At 39.3% G+C, this 25,674-nt stretch overlaps 1 protein-coding gene across 10 annotated transcripts in view; it reads left to right on the top strand.

The window, feature by feature from the left end:
• RASGEF1B (RasGEF domain family member 1B) overlaps positions 1-25,674 on the top strand; it is a 620,736-nt gene that overhangs the window by 576,940 nt on the left and 18,122 nt on the right. For 7 of the 10 annotated variants that reach the window (XM_009447655.5, XM_054682937.2, XM_054682934.2 and 4 more), the window contains 7 exons: positions 10,977-11,159; positions 12,876-12,998; positions 13,709-13,846; positions 22,236-22,451; positions 22,942-23,016; positions 24,676-24,771; positions 24,886-24,988. In XM_009447655.5, the coding sequence (XP_009445930.2) occupies positions 10,977-11,159; positions 12,876-12,998; positions 13,709-13,846; positions 22,236-22,451; positions 22,942-23,016; positions 24,676-24,771; positions 24,886-24,988 (934 nt within the window). The remainder of the gene's footprint in view (positions 1-10,976; positions 11,160-12,875; positions 12,999-13,708; positions 13,847-22,235; positions 22,452-22,941; positions 23,017-24,675; positions 24,772-24,885; positions 24,989-25,674) is intronic. The other 3 variants (XM_054682936.2, XM_063809502.1, XM_063809503.1) reach the window with 1 other exon arrangement.

Below are 25,674 nucleotides of genomic sequence, written 5' to 3' on the forward strand. Positions count from 1 at the left end.
GTCTAGGGATCAGGGTAGTGCACTCTTGAATGATGTCTGGCACAGTCACACTCAGATGGGGTGAATAATTGCCCTTTCCTCGTGAAAACAGTAGCTAGAGCTTGGCATGTGATGGCTATGCCTTAATTTAAAACATAGTTGGACCATGGCGATAAGCCTCTGCTAAGAAACAAGGAGGTTTACAGTTAAGCAGCGTATATACCTGGTTGGCCGTTTGGGTGAAAATAACTGGTCCCATGAGATTTAGAACAAATATAGAGTTGCTTTCTTTAATGAAAAGAAATAAAAATTATTTGCTGTTGAGGTTTTCATAACAGAAAAAAAGAAGGCAGCTTGTTAAACCCTATCATTAAAGGTAATTTTATTTTTTTAAGTGAGGGGCAGTGGTGGTACTAGAGAGGAGGACCTTAGGGCACTTTTGACAGATATCAGGGTTTACAAACAGCGTTATATTATGCCTTTCAAGCAGATTTTCTGGTGAAGATGAGATCAGCCACTGATTAACAAGTTTCTTGTTGGCATTCTTCCACTGCATGTCGGGTCAATCCTTTGTTTTCTTGGAGGTGGGCAACATTTCTAACTACTAAGCATATTGGCCTTGTACTTTCCAGTTGTCTAACGAAGTGTTACATTCTTAGAATTTATTTCTCCTATGGTGCATTTTCAGTCTTGCTTCATTTTATGTGCTCCACTGGATATTTTATCTGATACTAACACATCTAATACCTGGGAATCATACTGTCTTTTGGAGAAGAGAATCACCAGAAAGCATTCCCATGTATTGTCTCCCGCTAACCCCCTACAGCTTAGCATCTAATAGATTCTTTATATGTGTGTGTGTGTGTGTATATATATATATATACACATATATACATATGTATTTATATGTATAACTAAATCAAAGTATTATAATAACACATAGTTCTTATATAACATTTTATTCTTAGAACCTAAAATTAACTACTAGTTAATAGAGTACAATAGACCATATAAAAACAATTCAATACACCTTTCTAAGGAAAAAGACATGGTAAGAAAATTGAAGGGGAGGAGCTGGGGTCCCTAGTATGACTCAGGAGTGTTGGGATCAGCTTTGTCAATATCCGCAGAGTACCTGGAAGAATTGGACTTGGGAGGAACATTGGGATAGCCCCAGGAGAGCACCTCCTTGGAAAGGAGATGGGTGAAAGGAATGTTTTTTTCTTTGCTTGGGAAAAGAATCTAGAATCCTTGAAGCAGGGATTGGGAAACTTGATTCTGATGCCACACATAATAAATGAAAAAGCTGTGAAAACATTTTGTGACTTCTTAAAGGCCAATTGCACTGTTAAAAATGCTGTTTAAGACTTACGGGATTTTTATTAGTAGTAGTTGAATTCAGGTATTGCCAGCCCACCCCCCTCACTTTTTCAGACCTATAGTTGTCCTTTTTGATTCTCCAGTTAAAACTACAAGAAAGATCCATGCAACCTTTGCTTATCCTAAAGTGACAGATGTTATAGCCTAGTGCTGTGGGCATATTTCTGCCTTGGAAATAAGGAGACTTGGGTTCTGGTTGATCTGGAGCCCTAATCAGTGATTTATTTTTTCTCTATGCCTGCAGTATCTATAAAACGACTGTGGGGAGTTGAACAGAATGATTTATGAGTTTCTTTAGGTCTGTCATAACTGCTTTATTTTGTTGTACTACCGCTTCATGCATTTACACCCTGTCTTAGAGGTGGATTAATGAAGGGACAAGTGATTTGCAGTTAGGTGTTCACCTACTTTCTGGGTACATGGAAATGAAGAGAGGAGAGTGAAATTTCTTTTTTATTTATGAATTTATGTAGAAATTTAATATTAAACTGCTTTTTGCTTTTGTTTTTCTTTAGGTATGAATATTAAAAATGATTATCAAAAAGATTGGTGTCAGATTATTTTTTGGTCTATTAACTCAATATTACTATCCACTAAATTTTTAAATTTGTCTTCAACAATCATTTTTTCTTAGGTTTATATTTATTATTTCATTTCAGGATATGCCTATGTCTGGAAATCATTCAGTTGATTCAAATTTTATTAGGAAACCCTGCTTAGAAAATTAGTTTAACCCAGAGAAAGTACAAATTAGCCTGGACTACCAGTATCTTTCTATTGATCTAAAAGAGAAAAATGGGAAGGGATGAATATAGTTTTTCAAAAACTCACAGCTGGAAAATTATCCCAGTAACCATGTTACATACTAAAATATAAATAGAAAACTCTACTTTTTAATAAACATCCTCATTAGGTATCAGATCATTTTCCTGAGATGAATTAGGTGTAGAAAAAGAAAACCTTTCATTAAAGAATGTTCTCCACATGCTATTATCTAATTTGGGTTGAGATCTACCTTGTATAAATGATGATTCAGCGACTCATATCTGTGCTGTTCAGTATGGTAGCCACTAGTCATATGGGAATATTTAAACTTAAGTTTATTTAAATTAAACAAAATTTAAAATTTAGTTTTTCAGTTGCAATAAGCCACATTTTAAGTGCTAAGTAAGTCACTTGTGGCTAGTGGCTGCTGTATTGGATTGTGCAAAAGAAAAACATTTTCAGTATCCCAGAAAGTTCTTTTTGACAGCACTCAATTAGATAATGATGATTTTGATTATCCAGAAGATCATTTTTATTCTTCCAGGAAAATGAAATATTTAATTCTCATTATAGATGAGCACCTACAATGTAAGGCATTATGACCAAATGGCATTATTAGCCAGTACGTCTTCACCTGTACAGTATGAGCTGTATAGTTCAATAATATGCCAAGATCACAAATACCAGTTTCTCAATATATTTTCCCCATAACTCTAGTTATCCTTTTGCTTTTCTAAACCAGCACTGTTACTGCTACAAAGTGCCAACTCTTTGAAAGACAAGGAACGAGGAGCCATCTACTGTCCGGTTTAGGAACTGCATGGAAGATGTAGCTAAAAAGTTAATGCATAAAGAATGTATGCATTACATTCTTTACATTCAATATGTCCTGGGTTCAGTTCCCACACAGTAAAGATTTATTTCATAGAAGAGTTTTAATTGACTTTCCAGGTTATGTGCCGAAATGTCATTTGTGTTTTAATAAACTGCTAACAACACATCCCCAAGACAAAAGATGACAAATCTTAGCTTTGTTTTTCTTCCAAGGAAACCAAAGATAGTAAACTGTTTGAGTCAGAATCCCCTTCCTCCAACAATTAGGAATTAGTATGAAATATTTAAGCAGCATCTAAGACAAATCAACCAGAATGGAAATTAACTTTTTGTATGGATGCTGATAAATCAGGAAATAATATCACTGTTTCATTGCGAGAGAAATAGGATCTTCCTTCCTCAAAAATACTGATTTTTTTTCCCTCCCTTAACTGTGAAATCTACTAAGCATGTGGGACTCACTTTCAAAGAAGGTACTTATCTTGGAGTCTTGGAGTTTCTGTCTGTTCACATACCAAAGAAGTGAGTTGACTCTGAGTTGTCTTCTCTGTGTTGTTTGCCCTCTCAATACAATACCTTTTTTTTCCTTTTTTTTTTTTTAAGGAGGTAAGCAGAGGTGTAGCATTTCTGCAGTTTCCAGAGATGCTGTTAGAAATCTCTGATTTAGGACGTCTTCTGACTGAGGACAGAAATGGGAAGATAATCTGGAAATTTTCTTTCTTTCTTTCTTTTTTTTTTTTTTTGAGATGGAGGCTTGCTCTGTCGCCCAGGCTGGAGTGTAGTGGCGCGTTCTCAGCTCACTGCAACCTCTGTCTTCCACGTTCAAGCAATTCTCCTGCCTCAGCCTCCCCAGTAGCTGGGACTACAGGCACCCGCCACCACGCCCAGCTAATTTTTTGTGTTTTTAGTAGAGACAGGGTTTTACCGTGTTAGCCAGGATGGTCTCGATCTGCTGACTTTGTGATCCGCCCACCTCAGCCTCCCAAAGAGCTGGGATTACAGGCGTGAGCCACCGCGCCTGGCAATCTTGACGTTTTCAAATTTAAAATAAGTCATGTTTTAAATAGTGTCAGAAACTTGACTTTTGCCTTTCACCCTGGCTCAAATCCATAGTTAGATACACCCTATGAAAGTGCAGTCAATCTTTGTATTCTAGCAGGGCGAAAGGAGGCAGGCTGCAAGTACTTGAGATAACAGCTGGAGTAAAGCTGAAATACGTGAACTCTTAATTCAGATCTATGCAGCTTCAAGGGAGAAAAGGAAGAAACAAGTTGTTGAAGATGAATCTCACCAAAGGGCAAAGTTTCTCTGGCATCTAGATGGGAATTCGGGAACCAGTAATTCCGGGATATTAAATTAAACCTCTCCCCACTAAACAAATATGCTTTCAAAGTTCAGCTGTGATACGGAGGCCTTCATCTACTTAAGTGTTTTTCTTTTCTTTAATTGGGACACATGCCCAACATTTGAACAGAAGCTAAAATATTATGGTCAACATCAAGGCATTGGATTTATTAAATATTTCACCGAAGCACTCTATGTATGATGAAATAGGGATTGAAAAAAATAAACCTTTTTTTTTCTCTGACTCTTACATTTTCTGTCTCTTTCCAAGTGTAGAGGAAATGCTGACTTGACATTCTGGTAGAGATTTACAAAGCACCTATTGCAGACATTGAGGGATAGCTTTTGATTCAGTTCCCATACCGATCTTTTCCTCAACCTCTTTTCCAATTTGAATTGTTACCTGAAACCACCTTATCCTGGTGCACCTGCTTCATCATAAATAACATTGTGCAAAAGCAGTCGCTAATTCAAACACAGTCTGCTGTTTAGAAAAAGGCAGCTTTTCATCTGGCGCTTTAGTGGATTTGAAACCATTAGGCATGCCTTTCAAATCCATTCATATCGTAAATCACCCAGAGCTTGCTTCCTTGCTGCTGGATCAATGTCAGGCTGAAGTTTTTCAGGGTCCTTGGAAGAACATGATCTATCTTTGTGACCAAATTAGCTGCCTCTGTAAGATGTCTTGTCTGTCAACTAACTTTTCAACTTCCCAAATTAATTTTAAGAAAGAACATTCATCTTGTGTACCTGGGTTGGGTATATCTTGACTTCCTGTTGGAAGATTTTCCAGCATAACCTGTAATCTATATGCTAATTATGGTGGCTCTACACTTTCTTTTCGCCTGGTTCATTGTTTTAAAACCAGAGCCTGTTTTCCATTATCTCCCTGCATCTTCTAATATCCTAAAGTGCTGCCTCAATTTTTGCAGAAAAGAAAAGAGAAAGCCCATTTCAATAGCTGTACCCAAACCAAAATAATTATGATTATTTTATTCTCTTAACTCAGTTTGATAGGTACTACCTGAAAATACAAGAATTCCTTGATTTCTTTCTTTCTTTCTTTTTTTTTTTTTTTTTTTTTTTGAGATGGAGTTTTGCCTTTTTTGCCCAGGCTGGAATGCAATGGCACGATCTTAGCTCACAACAACCTCCGCTTCCCAGGGTCAAGCGATTCTCCCGCCTCAGCCTCCCGAGTAGCTGGGATTATAGCCATGTGCCACCATGCCCAGCTAATTTTGTATTTTTAGTAGAGACAGGGTTTCTTCATGTTGGTCAGGCTGGTCTCAAACTCCTGACCTCAAGTAATCCGCCCACCTCAGCCTCCCAAAGTGCTGGGATTACAGGTGTGAGCCACCACTCCTGGCCTAAGAATTTCTTGATTTCTAAGGAGCCAGTCTTGAAAGTGTTAGACCAAGGTTACTGTCAGAGCCACCATGTTCTTCTTCCTTGGCGTAGAGAAATAATATCTAGGTTCTGTGTAGGTCAGCACATGGACTTCTTAATCTGGGGTCTGTAAACTCCCTGAAAGTATATGAAAACTGGTGTGTAAATTTCTCTGGGGGTGGTGATGGGGAGAGGTTTGTGATCTCCCTAAAGAGTTAAGAGCCACTGACTGAATTGAATATACTCTGAGTTGTAAAGAACTGGCTTACAAATGCAACTTCGTAAGGTGAGAATAGCTTTTGAGATTAACCTGCTCTCTGCTTTATGTATTATTGGTAGGATTTGAATAAAGTCAGCAGCTTTTTCTTGTGTCTCATACAAATCTCTTTTTTTCTGAAGGAATTAGCTACTTTGAAGTTGGACTTTATGGTAAATTAATGCCAGTATTTAACTTGCTGTTCCATCCATATATTCTAATTTTGGAGAAGAGTCAGTTTTTCCTAAACAAAATTTTTTGTTAGCTGGTCCCCATTGATAGGTATATTGAGTTAGGCAAAATTTTTACTAACGACAGATGGCAGACAGTGGAGAGGCTGGTTCTGAGGCTGTGTTGCAAAGTGTAAAGAGGAGTAAGTTGAGAGTTTATAGGATCTCAGAGACAGAAAATATTAGTTGTGGAAGCTGAAAGGAGAAGATTTGCTGCCAATAAGGAAGGCATGAGAACTGCCTGACTGAATGAAATAAATGGAAGTTATGGGTTACGAGCAACCTTACCCTGAGCCTTTCTTCCCCTGGAGAAATTGTTAGGAAGTGATTCCTGGAGTTAATAGTGCCCAGGGATAAATACTTGCCTGGATTCTCATGCCCAGCACTTTGAATATTGGATTTATTTTCTTAACAAGAACTAAACCAATATTTAATCTTTTGGGCCTCACTTTTCAATTCCAGAACTGAAGCAGTTAGAATAAAAGACCCAGACATCAAGTCTGAGTAATACCGAACAAACAGTAGCTCTTGGTGTGGTTAACAAGAGGGAAGATACTTTAGAGAAAACAGACTACTATGTTTGTCTTCTTAGGTATTACAATTCTGTTCCACAAACTGTACTTTCTGTACCATTCTGCTGATTTTTCCTTGTGATTATAAAACGCTTCTATTACACAGGCAGTTGATCCTTCCAAAAACAGCTAGACTGGCCACTTGTTAGACATTGTCCAGCAATGAGTGATGAATACTGTGAGCCATGATTTTTCTCTTGGTCATTTCTTTCATTAAATTTTTTTTGCTGGAAATCTATAAAGTACACACAAGCAAATATTACTATATTTCATTGAGTCTAAGAGGCTATCCCTTGTTAGATGCTCTGTCATTGCATATATCACTTTAAAAGACTGTTAAGTAAACATGTTTTCTTACGATCCAACTGTTTACATGCATCCCGGTTTTGAGGATATTATAAATTTTTTTAAAGTCCATATTGGAATCTCTGGAATCTCTATGTCTTGATGAGACCATGCTTTGATGGCAAAGGTTAGTAGCTTAAATACTGCTGTTGACAGTTGAACTTTTTAATAAGAGTAATTAATGGTACTAATACTTCTTTGGAGCAAGGATTTATGTAGAACATGTAAAATGTATGAATTATTCTAATAGCCTACAATTTGAGACAGACTGACAGGATTTTCGTTTAATGATTAAACTTTAGAAGTTCAAAGAAGACCATTTGCAGCATATCATAATGTAGTGTAATAAATTTTGAACCTGGAGTCTGAAGACCTAACTCTGAAACCCTACTCCACCTGTCCCTTACTCCATGTCTAACCCCAAGCGAGTTATTACAGTTTTTCTGAACCTCAGCTTCTTATATAGTCAAAAAAAAGATGGGGATGCCTGCCAGATGAGGTGGTTGTAGAATCCAGGAAGGCATTTGTAGTCAGTAAACAATTACACAAATGGAGCCAATGAAATTCTCAGAGCCCTCTGCATCACGGATATCATAAGAGAGACCTGGAATGGGGATTCAGAGAGGTAAAGGTCTGTGAAATGTGAAGACATTTTCCAGCACACAATATCCCATAGTGAGAAGAATTATGACTAATGAAGGGAGAAGGGATTAAGGAATTGAAAAGATTCTGTCTGGAGTATATGGGGAGGTAGAAAAATAAGACTATTGTGCATAATAAATAATGGGCTGAAGTGACTTGAATCTCAGTAGTTGGTTATTGCTATGTGCAAGTTCAACAATCAAGGTGGTTTCATGGGAAAATGAAATCAGCTAATTAGCAGCATAACTTTGGGCTTGTTAGAAGGCAGAAAATAGCCTGTGACGTAACTCTGTTCTTACAGTTGATTTTTAAGTACAGTAAGCCATAACCCTTATTCATGTACCTCAATTTGGTTTCTGTCGCTATTTGCATTATATTCTTTTAGTGCCTTGTTGGAGGGAGTTTTCTAAGTATTGGTATTTTGCACCTCTTCAGAGAAATACTACAAGTGGTGTAGTTCCAAAAAACAATACACAAGCCTTTTGCCATTGCTCTAATCATAATGCTCTAAGAAGAACCTTGCACTAAAGAAGATAAGTAGTTTTGTTACTATTTTGGAAGGGATAAGCAAAATTGGAAATAACAGATGGAAAACATATCTGGTGGTGCTGAGGGTTTGAAGATTTCACAGCCATTAAGTGCCAGAATTAGGACTTCATTAAATCTGAATCTTTGTCCAGATCTGAGCTCTTGTCTACTCTGCAGGAATGAATAAATAATTAAGAAGTGCAAATACTTGGTAGCTTTTGGTGCTGATTCCTTGAAAACAAAATCTGAGTCACCCATGACCGTTTTGTGGGTTGGTGCTTACTGCTAATTAGCCTGTGGCCAGAGAGTACTTGGTGCAGGGGAGTTCCATCCAGCAAGGGTGCAGCGATGTGCCTCATTGCTGGGTCATCTTAGCCTGGTCACCTTACCCCCTTGGGTCTCAGTGTGCACCTTTATAAGAAGAGGAGATTGGACTAGATTGTGATGGCACATGGGCTGTGGCTCCTTCCATGACTGTCTGACAGTCATTGCTAATCACTTACAACCTACATTCTCCCACTGAGCTACAGCTTCCATATCTTCCTTGCTCATCCTCAGGCCTTTAGACAACCACTTTAATTGATTGCAGTTGGAAAGTGGAAGGAAAGTGAAATGAAATGTTTTCCAGATACTGGGCCAGGTGATTTCTGTGGTTCCTTTGAATATTTATCATTTTCTGATTTTTTGGAATTCCCAAATCCTGGCCAGCCATCTCCCAAAAGCACTTTGTTAGAATGGTTGCGCTAGCAATGAGTAAGTGCTCCAATGAAGGAAAATGTGTGGTTCCTGAAAGAAAAAAATCCCAATTCCAAGGGCATGACACTCCTCATGCTGCATGTGAAGGACACTGTGGTTATAACCATCTAAAACTTTTTAAAGCCAGAGGCAGCCAAATCCAGACAAAGGGTTCTCTCTCAGTTATCTGAAGGAACTTTTAGGTGCCTCTCATCTCACGTCCCTGCCTCCTCGTTTGAGGGCACTATGAGTTTCTCAGGGCAAGGACAGACTGGCTCTTATTCTTGCCGCCAAGGATGGCCAGTTTGCAACGATTATATTGCACAGGAGTAGTACTCATAGAAACCTGGCAATTTGAGGAGGAAAGAAACATACCTTGTCTATTGCCTTATAAAATGTTAACATTGAATAATTTATTTATTTAACTGCAGTTCCTACATGTGAGGTCTTGCCAACTAAGGGTGTGTGCAGACCATTTGTGTTAATGTTATATCCCATAGTGCCTGACCCTTTGGCTGCTATGACTATGTGCTACCTAAAGGAGAGCCATGGGGCCAATGACCCTAGTAGTGACAAATCTCTGTGAATAGAGTGGTTCTGTCATCACCTTCTTCCCATTTGTGGCTTTTTCATGGATCCCATTAAATTGTCCCTCAACACTGGTTTGTGGAGGGGACAAAGTACTCAGAAATGAAGTTGGTTTTTATCTCCCATTTATTTTTCTTGATGCTTCTTTTCTCTAATTCTGTTTTCACCTGCCAGGTTGGCTTTTATGATGGATGTTTTCTCTTAATGCCCCACCCCTGGCTGCCCCCTGCTGAGGCACATGCACAGGATGTGATGCTCTGTGTACCCATCAGCTGTAGCTGGAACAGATGCTCAAGGAGTGATGGATGTGACTTAGACAGGGCTCCACACCCCTCCCACATTGAGATGCAAATATCTTTTGGCATCTTAAAAAGAAAGATTAGTCCAGGTTATGTCCTTCTGCTGCCTCCACACACCCTGTCCCTGTCAGTCCATGGCTTGGAGTATGGCTCCCCTTCATTGTTTGCCTTCTGAAGCCCCCAGTCTCTGCAGCTCTTCAATGCCTCCATTGTGCAGACGTGGTGCCAGAGACTGGGAGTCTGTTCTCAGGGCCGGGTGCCGTCCCTAGGAATTCAAGTAATAACTTAATAGCCTCTGGCCTCTGCAGAGCACCCTCTGACAAGGCCTTTGTGAACTGCAAAGTACACAGATGGAGAGGAGCAACTTATCTCAGGACTGTCACAGTGCTCCTTGCTCCCAAATCAGGTGTCTTCTCAGCCTGCATGTTTATTGAGAACTGAGGCTTTACAGATACCACCCCACAGCCCCAGGAGAATTTAACACGAAGGGAAGAAAATCAACAGCATCTGATCTTTCAGTGAAAACTGAGGAGTCTACATGAAATCTTGTGTGTACACATATACATATATAAACATGCACACAGTATACTTCAACTCTAGGCCTACTTTGCAATTTAGTGTTTTCAGCTTCAATTTTGGTTGTCTTCCAGTACTTCAGATAGCTCTTCAGTGTTAGGTAACTTTTCCCAACCAAATTTTAAGGTGTACACATTTCCACCTTAGGAAAATTGTTGACTCCATGCGATAAAGCAATAGAAGTTCAGTTACCTTGCCCCTTTCACAATCTGATGTGAAGGAGTGACATCTAAATATGACAGCCAGAGACTTGAGTTTAAGTCCAGGTTGGGCCCCTCAGTCTAAGCATTGTATGATATTTGATTGAATGAGAGTGGTACTCAAAAGCATGCATACGTGTCGTACTCAGAGAGCAATTTGGTTCCTGATGGGCTCTGATTCTGTGTCAGAACCTGAACTACTATTTTAATTGCCTATTCTCTCGTTACTATTAAATCTTAGTGCCTATTAAAGCTTACCTTTATTTTCATATTGCATATTGCTGACATTATTTTTTCTTCTTTTTTATTCCTTTTAGGAAAGTATGCCTCAGACTCCTCCCTTTTCAGCAATGTTTGACAGCAGTGGTTACAATCGAAACCTCTATCAGTCTGCAGAGGACAGCTGTGGAGGGTTGTATTACCATGACAACAACCTCCTCTCTGGATCCCTGGAAGCACTCATCCAGCACTTAGTACCTAATGTGGATTACTATCCAGATGTAGGTATTCATGTTTCTCTGAAACACATCCTTGGCAATGAGTAGAAATTGCAGTACAGTAGGCAGGGACCATAGATAATACAGAATTATATCTAGGTTGCTAAGAATTTTTCTAACAAGAAATTGCATATTGATTATCAAGTGCATTGAAATCAAATTGAGCCTGGATAAGGATCAGATTTTGGTATACTATGTGTATCAATTTCTTTTCGGGTTAGTTACAACATTGTAGATGATCTGATACCATCTAAATGAAGTATCTGTAGAGCTGATTCATGCATATAGCTTAGTCCTTAAATAGAAATGTCAGAGAACATTGGATGCTCCCAGAATATGTAATGCCTTTTTTGTTTCCAAGACCATCACTATGCTAAGAAAAGTGAATGTAACCAAGGAAAGTATATGGAAGAGAAAACAAGATTTATGCTCGAGATGTAATTCTTTATAGATTTGACATCAGATGACAGGGTTGCTTTGTTTTACCTTGGTAACCTACATTTATATAGCTAGCACTTTCTAATCTAGGGAATTTGTTGTATATTTTCTCAGTCTTTACAGTAATTCCAAGAGGGAAGAGAGGAGAAAACGATTCAGAGTGTTGAGTATTTGCTGATGGTCCCACTCCCAGCATCAGCAGTCAAACACAGGTTTTCTTTCTGGGACAAGTGACTTTTTCCCCCTTCCCTGTGCTGCAGCTACCTCTATGGAATTGAGCTTAGTAGTAGGAGATTTGCCGAGCAGCTGGTTATTGATAAAGATCTCATGAAAATATCTAGAGACTACATTCATTTGTCTTTATAAATTTAATGATAACCTTGGTGTGCAAAGGATAGTTGGTGCTTGCCACAGTAATTCACCATAGTGTTTCTTACTGAGTTATCTCTCTGTGTATTTTGTTACATGGCATTTTCAGATATGTTGCCACACAGGGAAAACTTGTAATCAAAAGTAAAAGGAATCCCTTGTTCAGCCCTGTAAGTGTTTATGAGCTAGTAAAGGCGCCTAAGGAAAAAAGAAAAATCCCATGGAATTTCTCTTTTCACTGGGAGTCTGAAATTATTATAACAAATAAGCACTACTTCATTATTGGCTTCTTAGGAGACAATGTGGTTAAAGAAAAGTATATAGTGTTATATTGTGCTTTATTAAATTGCTTTGCCTTTAAACAAATAAATAGGTTACTTGAAAGCCTGCCTTTGAATGTTCTGACACAAACACTTTAGTGTGATGTGCTAGACACAGTGGAGAATTGTTGAGTGTTATGTGCATTGGGTAGGTAGGTTTTTTTGTTGTTATTTTTTGTTTGGTTTCCATTGAGTTACAAAATATTTGGACACACAACCATGTTTTGTATGGGTAGTATATTCAAGTAAGATTTATCTCTCTGGGCTGAATTTCATTCTTCTTTACTAAAGTGAGTTATGTGTCTTGGTATCCTGGCTCCCTGAGGAAAGATGTGAAAATGTGCTCTGAATAATTCCAGGAGCCAAACTTATCCTGTACTTCTGTTATTTTTAGTATGGTTTCAGGGAAAACATACATCAGAAGGTAAAGGAGAAATTAACCTTACACTGTTTTACTACTAGTAGGCATTACTTTTGAAACTGCAGCATATGAACTTGATCAGGAGAACTTAATGAAATAAGACATAGTATAAAGGCAAGATATTAATTTCAGAGAGAATGTAACGATGATGACTTTTTTCTCTTGCTGCAGAGAACATACATATTTACCTTCCTACTCAGTTCTCGGTTATTTATGCATCCGTATGAGCTAATGGCCAAAGTTTGCCACTTATGTGTTGAGCACCAGAGACTAAGTGATCCTGATAGTGATAAGGTAATGGTACATTACAATTTGTTTTATTAGGAATGCTTACTTTATGGCTTAGATTTTGTGAAGTTGGTTCCTTAAGTAACCCTGGCTTATCCCCAGGCTGAAGTGCATAAATGGCATCATGGCTATACAAGGGGAATTGTGAATGGTATAAAGAATAAAGAACACAGGATAAATCAAATGCAGCTCGGGTGCACTGGCTCACGCCTGTAATCCCAGCACTTTGGGAGGCCAGGGTGGGTGGATCACCTGAGGTCAGGAGTTTTGAGACCAGCCTGGCCAACGTGTGAAACCCCACCTCTACTGAAAATACAAAAATTAGCTGGCCCTGGTGACGCATGCCTGTAATCCCAGCTACCCAGGAGGCTGAGGCAGGAGAATCGTTTGAACCTGGGAGGCAGGTTGCAGTGAGCTGAGATTGCACCACTGCACTCCAGCCTGGGAGACAGAGTGAGACTCTGTCTCAAAAATAAAAGACATTAAAAATTTAAAAATTTTTAAAAATAAATTAATTAAATGCAATGGAGAATCCCTAGGTCCTGCCTTAAGTTGGTGGCACTTGGCATTGACATGGAGGGAGGGGGGCTGGAGCTTCTTCTTCATCCCTAAAGACTTTGCACTAGAAGTTTCTCAGTGACGCTCTTTGTAACTATTGATTTGATGTAGTCCATAGTGATAAATATCACTGAATTAGATTTGCTATTTCTCCCTAGAACCAGATGAGAAAAATTGCACCCAAAATCCTTCAACTCCTCACGGAATGGACGGAAACATTTCCCTATGATTTTCGGGATGAAAGAATGATGAGAAACTTAAAAGATCTGGCTCACCGAATAGCCAGTGGCGAAGAGGTTGGTAACCTGAATTTAGCGCAGCTGCTGGAATTCCCAGGCAGAGCCTGGGTGGGAAATGGTGCCGAATTATGCATCCTAATCTCCACTGCTTCCTCTCTGTTTTGCCTTTGGGCAAGCCCTCCACATCACATATTGGTCTATTTAGTATGTCAAGTGAGAATGATTATACCATCCCACTTCAAAGGGATATGATCTAGAGTTTTATGTGATTAATTTGGGGCTATGGTCATGTCAACTCATGCACAGGATTTATGTTGCAAGTATGTTTTAATTTTACTTTACTTTTACCTTTTTTCCTCCCAAAAAGGTTTGACACAGCTAGTTAGATGATAAATGGCATGTTAGTAGACATAAACACTAGTGGATACAAAGTAAATAACATTATTATATTAACCGAGGATAAATAGTAGATTAATAAATCATAAATAGAAATAGACATTCTGGGCCATGGCAGAAAGAAAATAAATACGCTCCTGTTGAGAATGAGTAGAGGAGGACAGGACTGCTGTGGTATGAGTTTAAGTTCCAGGTAAAAGGGAAATACAGCTGGTCATGTAATATTCACTGTCAGAAAAGGGGAAGTATAGTAATTATTGAGGGACTTAAATGAAACATTTAAAAACTTTCTTCTGAAGAACTTTGTATAGGGTCATAGAATGAGATCCTACAAACTGCTCTTTATGGTGTTTACAACATACCTTCCTGGATAGAAGCTGAGTTCATAGATTCATGTGTAAATTAGCAAAGATAATTCTTGGGGGAGGAGAAGACTGAGAAAATGAGGCAAGTCTTCCAGTGCTCAGAAGTTGATTTAAGGATAGACTCTAGTATAGGTAGAGATTAAAAGTAAGTCTCTTAGATAGTCTTTCATAAATATCACTTCCCTCAGTTGAGCCTTTGATAAGCACTAACTACTAGCTGTGACAAATTCAAGGTTATCCTTTTTGAAGCAGGACCAGAGGGCTGGTATTCTGTGTTGAGACTTGCTGGGCAAGGATGCCCTTGTAGTTTCCATGTTGCAGGTCAACTTCTGGGAACAAGTCATTCAGGCACAGATACACTTTCACCTGGAAAAAGTAGATGAAGCATTTGGCAATGATGTTGCATTTTATTCGTCTTAAAATGCATTTTCCATTACGAATAACCTTCCTTGAGAACTCTTTCAGTGGTGTGCTGCAACGTATAACTTGATACCCTATCCTTTTTTTCTGAGACAGAGCCTTGCTCTGTTCCTCAGGCTAGAGTGTAGAGTTGCGATCATGGCTCACTGCAGCCTTGACTTCTCTGGCTTAATCAATCCTCCCACCTCAGCTTCCCTAGTAGCTGGGACTACAGGTGCATGCAACTGTGCCTGGCTCGTTTTTTCTATTTTTTTGTAGAGACAAAGCCTCACTATGTTGCCCAGGCTGGTCTCCAACTTTTGGGCTCAAGCAATCCACTGGCCTTGGCCTCCCAAAGTGCTGGAATTACAGGTGTGAGTCACTGCACCCAGCCGCAATTTTTTGTGAGAAAAGGGGAAGTATATTAATTGTTGAGGGAATTAAGTGAAAAATTTAAAAACCTTCATCTGAAGAACTTTGGGGCTATGTTCACGTCAGCTCATGCACAGGATTTATGTTGCAAGTGTGTTTTAATTTTACTTTACTTATACCTTTTTACTTCCAAAAAGGTTTGACACAGCTAGTTAGATGATGATAAGTGGCATCTTAATAGATATAAACATTTTAATGCCATTTATCCCAATTTTACAAAATCAGACTAAAATTATGTAAGGCTAGCTTTTGAAAAATTTGTATGGGCTTTCCTGTATTATGTTCTCATGAAAATGGGATTAACCATTTTACTGTTACTTTTTGACATTATATTATGATGAACCCAAGTGCTCGAGACAGCCATTATTTCTGCCGGGCCGAATGAGTCATTTCCTGAGTCACTGTGCAAGTTATGACGGTTATAATCATTTTGCCAGTTTGCCTCTTACAGGTTCTAGCCAGGTATGAATTGATAGGTCCCTTGCTTACAAAGGCAAAAGTTAAGCATCACGGTGCAGTTTTGTAGTAAATCTTATGTTAGAGGGGTTAGCCGTGGAGTTCCTTGGCAGGGTCAGTGCTGGCTCAGTGACCTTGGTTTATGTATCTGAAGCTGCTCAAAAGATCAGTGACATCATAAGGGCTTTTTCTTGTATGAAGGCTGAGACCTAAGTCAGACAGTTTTCATTTCAGTTTGGTTGTCTTTAGCTACTTAACATTATATGTCAGTCATCTTATCCTCCCTCTATTGCCTTTATAACTTAGTTCTTTCCAAAAGAAACACCTTAAAAATCTTTTTCTTTTAAGATAAAATGTTGGCATTTTGAAAATACCAAATGGATGGTCCTTGTTGTTGCGGCAGTCAAAGGGGAGATCATTTTTATCTGTGTTTACCTGATGAGAATTGGTCTTTTTGTTTAACAGAATCAAGCCATTCGAGAGCTGGGTAGAACAGAGAGAAGGGCCAAACAGCCTTGTGACCCTGGCTTCTTTTCACCACTCCTGGGTTAATAACATATTCTTGATAGAAACCTTGCGAAGTTCAGATGGTTTTGAGCATGAAAAGAGATAAGAAGACAAGCCAGTTCTAACTGAGGAATTGATTAAACTAAGGGTTGAGTGGAGAGATGTCACCTGCCTTGATCGGGTTGGGTTTCACAGGGAGATGTTGTTTCTTTAGCTGCTTCTATTCAGTATTCAGAATTCAAATCCGCACTTGCCAGCTGGTTTATCTGAGTGTGTTTTGGCTAGTCCTCTAAATCCTTGCTCCTTTCTCATCTCTATAAATCACAGAAGTAACTGCCTTGTGTTAATGCCCTTTCAGCTCTGAAACTGTGTGATCGATGTCCTTCCTCCAGTTCTTTGGCTTCAGGCTCCTTATCAGTCACGTGCTTAGGTGGCTTTCCTCAGAGAGACCTTCCCTCAGCACCCAACTATGATCATACCCCCTCCCATTATGGGCTTTCACTGCTCTTCCCTTCATAGTCATTCTTAGCACTCTGTGATGAGTAATGATAGCTGGCCCTCTCTCTGTATTTGTGGGATCTGCATCCATGGGTTCAACCAACCTCAGACTGAAAATATTCAAAAAATATTAAGTCTGTACTGAACATATATAGACTTTTTTTCCTTGTCATTATTCCCTAAACAATACAGTATCACAGTGATTTACATAGCATTTACATTGCATTAGCTATTATAAGTAATGTAGAGATGATTTAAAGTATACAGGAGGATGTGCGGATGTTGTATGAAAATACTGTACCATCTTAGAGCGGAGACTTGACCATCTGCAGATTTTGGAATCCGAGGGAAGTCCTGGAACCAATCTCCCGAGGATACTGAGGGATGACTGTACTTGCATTTTTATTGCTTGTTTTCCCCTCTAGACCCCATGCTGTGCCCTCTTTGTTCACCATGGCATCCTTAACTCCTAGCTCAGTACCTGGCACCTAGTATTCTCTCAGTAGTGTTTGAATGAATGAGTCAATCAATGAATGAATGAACAAATGAATTACTGGAATAGGGAAAAATTATTTCCCTCTATTGGAAGGAATATGGGTCTGGGTTGGGATTTGTTGCTTCTTGCCTAGGACATTTTTTTTTTTTTTTCCTTTTGGCAGTCAGTGAATCCAGATGTGCCCTATATATAATTTAGTCAGGTTCTTCTGAATCTACCAGGACAGTTCTACATAATTTGGCTTAATATGTTTCTCCCCTGGGGATTTGCCCAAAATGAAGTGGTTTATTAGGACTTGCCTGCAAGAAACATGAAATGAAACTAATGATTGAATTACATGACAAATGACTGTAGTGGGTAGAATGCAATTTTCTCTTCCTTAAGGGGCTGGTCTTTATAATAAGAGCTTCTATCTTTATTTGCCAGGTAATTACTGTCACTGGCATTTGAAGTTATAAAAAAGAATAAGTACATATTTAGTAACTCATGACTCAGTGAGGAACCATGCTTAACAACACAAAGCTTGATTTCTCAAATGGAATCAACTGGCAGCAGGAAACTTTTAAAAGAGGTCATATACATACACTCTCTCACATGCTCACACACTAGTTGTTGTTGAATAGCTTTCCCCCATACTCTATTGCATACATTTTTCCCTTATATTTTGATGCAGTTTTTTGCTAACAACCTGATTGTACATTCCTCTGCCTCTTCCCCCAGTAAATTTTTTTAAAATTGCGGAATAGGCTGGGTGCTGTGGCTCATGCCTGTAATCCCAGCACTTTGGGAGGCTGAAGCAGGCGGATCACCTGAAGTCGGGAGTTCAAGACCAGCCTGACCACCATGGAGAAACCCCATTTCTACCAAAGATACACAATTAGCCAGGTGTGATGGTGCATGCCTATAATCCCAGCTACTTGGGAGGCTGAGGCAGGAGAATCGCTTGAACCCGGGAGGCAGAAATTGTGGTGAGCCAAGATCGTGCCATTGCACTCCAGCCTAGGCAACAAGAGTGAAACTCCGCCTCAAGATTGCAAAATAAAAATCTTTCAGCAGATATGCTGGTAAAGCATTGCTTCTCACACTTGGCTTATACAAGGATCAGCTGAGGAGCATCCAGAGCATGTGACACAAGTGCACTGCAGACCAAGTCGATCAGAATCTCTGGGGTGGAACCCAGGCTGCCCCCATTCAGCGGTTCTGCTCATTGCTTCCCAGCAGGTACCCTTGTGTGGTACCCTGAATAGAAGTGGTAATTTCTTACTATAGTATTTTCTGCCGGGATCCCGGGAAGGGGTGAGGAGAAGGTGCATGATGTAGGAATGATAACATGCATGGAATAGCAGCTGAGGCATAGAATAATGAATATTTTTAAATGAGTTGTTGGCTTTTTTAAGTGAAAAGAACTTTCTTGTGCATGTCTCATGCCTGTGTTATCCAATAAATCCCATTCTGTGGGAAAATTTTAAAACATTTTATTTTTAATATATCAAGTAATATAGGAATATATTCACTTAGATTTTGTTTAAAAAGAATTCATACAAAGCAAAAGAGGCCAAAAAACTCCATTCAATCCAACTTCTCTCTTAAAGGTAACAAGTGTTGTCAATTTTGTGTGTATCCTTCCGGCGCTGCTCCTATGTATACAGGTGTTCACAGAAAGTAGTGTGTATGGCTTTTGTTTCCATGTGTGTTTACCTAGTATTCTTCACCCTGCTTGTTTTCTCTGTGTTATGTCTTGGAAACCCTTCCATGTCAATGTAGGTAGCTGTATCTTCTTTCAGCTGCTATGCAGTAGTCCAGTATGTGATTGGGCCATATTTCTTTTTCTTTTTAAAAACTATTCTATTGGACACAAACAAGTTAAATTTGTTTATACTGAAAACTCAGGCGTTTTCTGAGAAAGACTTAGCAAAGAAGATTAAGTCCCTTCTTCATATCAAACTCTGTTTAGTAAAGTAGTAACATATAGTTGTGGGTTGCTCTTGTAAACAGGCTTTACTGACTGTGAAACTTCAACTTTGTAACATGTATTTTCTACTCTGCACTTGATCTTAGCCAAAAGGGTGAGAAGCGATTCTACCCTGGATAGTATATGCTGTAATTAAGTATCTCCAAGAAGGTGTTTATTAACCATTCTGAGTAATATACTGGGAAATATTTGCATAATTATTAGAAGTAGTATCTAACTCTCATGTAGTCATTTGTTATGACATTTTGGACAAAGGACTGAATAAAACATTTTAAGTTGGTAGATTTTGTTTGTTTGTTTGCTTTGTTTTTTGAGACAGATTCTCACTTTGTTACCCAGGCTGGAGTGCTGTGGCATGATCAGGGCTTACCATAGCGTCAACCTCCCTGGCTCAAGCAATCCTCCCACCTCTGTTTCCCCCAAGTAACTGGGACTGCAGGTGTCCGGCTAATTTTTAAATTTTTGTAGAGGCTGGGTACGGTGGCTCATACTTAATAATCCCAGCATCTTGGGAGGCTGAGGTGGGCAGATCACTTGAGGTCAGGAGTTCGAGACCATCCTTGCTAACATGGCAAAACCCCATCTCTACTAAAACAAAAACAAAAACAAACAAAACATCAACAACAACAACAACAACAACAACAAAAAATTAGCTGGGTATGGTGGCACACACTTGTAATCCCAGCTATTCAGGAGGCTGAGGCACGAGAATCGCTTGAACCTGGGAGGTGGAGGTGGCAGTGAGCTGAGATCACACCACTACACTCCAGCCTGGGCAACAGAGTGAGACTCTGTCTCAGTCAGTCAATCAGTCAATCAATATATAAATAAGTTTTTGTAGAGACAGGGTCTCACTATGTTGTCTCGATCTCCTGGGCTCAAGGGATCCTCTTGCCTCATCCTCCCAAAGTGCTGGGATTACAGATGTGAGCCACTATGCCTGGCCATAGATTTTTACTGTAACTCAAGTTTATAAAATTAAAAGAGGAGGGGGAAATAGGAATGAGAGATTTAAAATAACCCTCAACTCATCCTTGAACAGCTTTGAATTCCAAAAAAAAGACATTTCCCTTGAGTGACAAACATATTACCAAATAGCATTTTCTAAACTGATAACCTTAGTGCTGTATGGAAGGTGGGATTTTTGTCTGTTCAATTTTTAAATACATAGATGTTTCATTAGTGATTTTAGGGTGATCCATGACTGTAGAGAAAAATAGGGGTCATCTAATGGACGAGTTTAAAGAACTCAGCAGAATATACACTAACAAATAGAGAAGAAAAGGAAAAGAAGGCTGTGTATGCTTTTTACGCCTTAACTATGCGAGAGTTAACCATTTCTAGATATGTTGTCATTCTCCTCATAAGCAAATATCTCTTCTTTTGGGTTTTTGTAATATACTCTAATAAATAAAATTGCCTCTATAAAAAAACTATGGGTCTTATACTTGTAGGTAAATGCCACTTAATTTTCAGATAATTAATCTCAGCAAATGATATTGTGGTATTTTTTTTAAAGCCAATGGAGCCATAAACATAGGCCTTTCTACATCTGTAGGTTTACTGGGGATATTCTCCTTTGGAGATTTAACCTAAGGACCGTGTTAGCATTGAATCAGCCTGTGTGCCTTTCTCTGATACAGGCATCATAATTTACCTAGAAGAATATTATTTTGGAAATTTTTGGCTAGAAAAGGAAGACTGAATGGACTCTGCAACTTATATCATAGCTGTGCCCTGGGATTGATGGATTATGAAGTCATTTCTTGATTTAACAAATGTTTTAAAAGTCAGGAGGTTGACAGTTATCTAAACTACATGCAGTGCTTTTTTAAACCAGTTTCTCTTAAGCATGAGGCTGTAGCATAATGAAGTAGCAAACAAAGTGGCACCTGGGAGTAGTGTTGCAGGGAGAATTGCCATGTGGAGGAGTTTGGTTGTGAACATTAATAGTGAGTCATGAATGCAAAAGAAATGATTATGAGCCCAGTGGAGGTCAGATGCCAGAAATGAATATCCACTGCTTCCTCATGGTAATCCACATTTTATGTGTAAGTCAAGAAGGTGGTAGGCCGGACGCGGTGGCTTATGCCTGTAATCCCCGCACTTTGGGAGGCTGAGGCAGGCGGATCACAAGGTCAGGAGTTCGAGACCAGCCTGGCCGACATAGTGAAACCCCATCTCTACAAAAATACAAAAATTAGCCAGGCATGGTGGCACATGCCTGTAATCCCAGCTACTCGGGAGGCTGAGGCAGGTGAATCGCTTGAACCTGGGAGGCGGAGGTTGTAGTGAGCCAAGATCACGTCACTGCACTCCAGCCTAGGCAACAGAATGAGACTCCATCTCAAAGAAAACAAAACAAAACAAAAAAAAGAAGGTGGTTCGAGGGGGTGAGTTGGAAGCAATGGTATATTTCTGTTAGGTAGCCAGACTGATGAGATTGATAGGACTAGAGAAATCAAGAAGGTGGCCCTAAAGAAAAAGCCTTAGGAAAAGGATGCATTGACTTGCGATCAATGTATTTCAACCCACCAGAAGTAAACTGGTAGGTACATTTCTTTGCTGGAACAGAGGACATTCAGTTATACTTAGTACTCATTATACTGGATTCCCTCAAGATGTAATCTAAATTGTCACTGGAGTGTTTTCATGGCCCAACCTGAACTGTACTCTCAGTCGCAACCCCAAAGAAGAACTAAACCTTACAGGTTTGAAAATGCCTTATGCATGTGTCTCAAACTGTTAGAGCTAGCTGAATCTTCCCGTAACTGCCCTTAACCAAGTTTATTCTCCAATGTCCAGGTAAAATCATTTGAGGACACAGTCTCTGAGTTTGCATGTCCAGACATGCAAACCAGACATGCGACCAGTTGCAAAACCAGACATACAGAGTACGGATGTAATTCTTCGCTTATTCCCTAGCAGACATACAGAAAGAATGTCCAGCAAATGATGCAGTGTCTGATCCGCAAGCTTGCTGCGCTCAGCCAGTACGAAGAAGTCCTGGCAAAAATCAGCTCCACATCCACAGATCGGCTCACAGTTCTCAAGACCAAGCCACAGTCTATACAAAGGGATATCATTACTGTCTGCAACGACCCTTACACGTTGGCCCAGCAGCTGACTCATATAGAGCTGGTAAGGCCGTTATCATCTTTGCCCTTTACAACCACAGATTTGCTTTGCTTTGGCAACCAGACAATATATTTGTCAGCGGTAATGTCACAGGAGAGGTCAGAATAATCCAAGTGGGAAATCATCTGAGATAGCTGATACATACTTTGTTTATGGATTTGAATATGAATGCTTCTGATATTCTGGGGATTCACTTGTAAATAAATACTAAACAAGGCTGAAGAGCAAAGAGTTTATTGACCTTCCTCACCTTCCGCCTCTAATCAGTTTTTCCAAAACCTGCTCAGCCTTTCACTGTCTTGTGGAACATTGACCCAAGCAGAAAATTGCCTCCGCACAGACCTTGAAGATGATGAAATTATTTAGGGCTAAAGGCTTATTTTATAATCTTCATTAAAAAACGGGGGGTGGTGCCAATAGTCATAGAGGGAGTTGACAGTCCATTTCTTTTCATTTTCTTTAATACTGTTGACCTTCTGGGTTTGTGTTTCAGGAGAGGCTCAATTATATTGGGCCAGAAGAATTTGTTCAGGCGTTCGTGCAGAAGGACCCTTTGGATAATGACAAGGTAATCAGTCTACCCAAAGGTCAGCACTGAAACCAAAAATGGAATTTATCAGTCTATGATAGTGGGTATAAAGGACGGAAGTTAGAACTATATTCTGTTGTAGATTTTAAAATCAGAATTTTTTCTTTCCATCAGCCACGTCTGATTCATGGCAGTTTTCTTGAGCGAGGTCTCCAAGCTCCTTTATAATATTGCCCCATCAGTAACTTGTAGCCTTTTCTTCCTCCTTATTGGGAAATTTAGTAAGACCTTTACAGCAAGTAGATGCAGGCATTTGTGGTGATGAAAATAGGAACATAATGGTTTTAGCAGATTAAGAATCTGCTAAGAGAGAAGGTTCTGCCCATAATTCAACAATAGCAGGGGCAGGAAAGACAGGATGCACATCCAGCTTGCTGAGCAAGGGGCTTGACTGCTTTGCCTCTTGTTTTAAGGTGAATCTCTCATGAGAGGTTTATTGCCTAGGTGCAGCCCACTATTAAAGAAAATAATGCTGGGCAGGGACTGTCAAATCAGTGTACACATATAAGAAAATTTTTTATCTCCCAGTGACCTGGAAGCATTTTGAATTGTTAGGCAAAGACTACAGCACACGCTGCTGAAAGCCCCCTTCTGAGAGTGGGGGCAACAGCTGCTTTCCGGCCTTAGAATAGTGTCTCCTAATACAGGAAGTGAAGAATTTGTTTTGCAGTAGAAGGCTAGTGGACTCTTTGTTTGTCTCTTTCTTTTGGAAGGAAGGAAAGAGGGGTGTAATTAGCCTCTTCAAGCTGGCCTTGAACTTCAAGATGAGATTAACTTTTTTGCCTTTGAACAATGTGTTACTCACCCTACTAAAGACCATGATGGTATAGACTTCTGTTTATCTACTTGGGAGATACTTAGTTTGTTGCAACATTATGTTCTAAAATTTTGTCCTATGCTTAATTTTAAGAGAAAATGTTCTACTCCTCTGTACTCTTAGCCATTTTTTGCTGTATCGATTATAGCAGTTGGTATTTGCACTCTATCTGAGTTGGGATTGTTTTGGAATGCAGCCAGAATTCTTCCTCTGAATTGTGTTTCTCAAGATACAATCCAGACTAACTTAGTATCTTGGGAAGAGGGGTAGGGACACTTTTTCTTTGGAGGCCGAATCTCACTCTGCCACCCACGCTAGAGTGCAGTGGCACGATCCCGGTTCACTACAACCTCCTCCCGGGTTCAAGCAATTCTCCTGCTTCAGCCTCCCAAGTAGCTGGGATTACAGGCACGTGCCACCATGCCCAGCTAAGTTTTTTGTATATTTAGTAGAGATGGGGTTTCACCATGTTAGCCAGGCTGATCTCGAACTCCTGACCTCTGGTGATCCACCCACCTCAGCCTCCCAAAGTGCTGGGATTACAGGCGTGAGCCACCACGCCCGGCCTAAGGACACTTTTATAAATGCATCAGAGTACATTTCTAGGCCTCAAGTGTTTCACTGGACTATCCTAAAGGACTTTGATATTTCTGTAAGGATAATCAAGAATGCCAGTGGTTGTCTTTCTCTCTCTCTTTCTGTTGTTCTAAAAAGCTTTCCTAATCCATAAACTGAGAATAAAGGCTCGTATTTCACAAAATGAGAGTCCACTACATTGTTTTTTTTCTCTAACTCATCTGTTTACTTTGTTTTCTCTAAAGAGTTGCTACAGTGAACGGAAGAAAACACGAAACTTAGAAGCTTACGTGGAATGGTTTAATCGCCTCAGCTACTTGGTTGCTACGGAAATCTGTATGGTGAGGAAATGAATTTTCTGTCTCCTAGTTCTCAACATTATTTTTTCATACTTATTTTAGAACTGTTGGGCCTTCATACTGGATAACTGCCCTCTATTGTCTTTTACTGTGTAGCCTGTTAAGAAAAAACACCGAGCAAGAATGATTGAGTATTTCATTGACGTAGCTCGGGAGTGTTTTAACATTGGCAACTTCAACTCCTTGATGGCGATAATCTGTGAGTATTTTGTGGAGGATACATGTCGTTTATCTTTACGAATCCTGTAAAATGAACCACAGAAAATGTGCAAATAGTATGGTTTTGTTAGTACAGACTGTATTTTTTAATCCAGAGTTATTTGAGAATGCCCAAAATGCTTTAAATAGCCAAATGAGTGCAAGTATGTGTGTAATCTTTCTTAAGTATGCAAGAATTGTTGGAATGTTTTAAGTTAACCTTAGCTAAATATTCATCTACAAAGGCTTATACATAAGATATTTGTCTACGTAAAGAGTTTTAAAAAGTATTTTGGCAGCTTGCATATCGAGTATTATAGAAATAATGATCCAAGACTAAATTATCTGATTCCTTGGACAAGAGAGTGGCCTAAGAAACGGGTACATTTTCTAACTGTTCAGGCTTCTAGTACTTATCACCCACAGACCTTATTACTCTAGTATACAAACTCACTCCTCTATATCATGGAGGTTTTAACATCAGAGACCATGTTTCTTTCCTTTCATTCTATAAATATGTATGGTAACAATATGTCTTGGTTGTTCCAATTTATACTTGTTGTCTTGCCTTAATTATTGATAATAGCTTTTGATAGTAGCTCTTTCATTAAAAAGTGTCCTAGTTTGTATGATCAATTATATGGCCATCTTATAAATTTGTAGGTGCTCAATAAACATTTGAATAAA

This window comes from Pan troglodytes, chromosome 3 (assembly GCF_028858775.2).
Source record: "Pan troglodytes isolate AG18354 chromosome 3, NHGRI_mPanTro3-v2.0_pri, whole genome shotgun sequence".
Lineage (NCBI taxonomy): Eukaryota > Metazoa > Chordata > Mammalia > Primates > Hominidae > Pan > Pan troglodytes.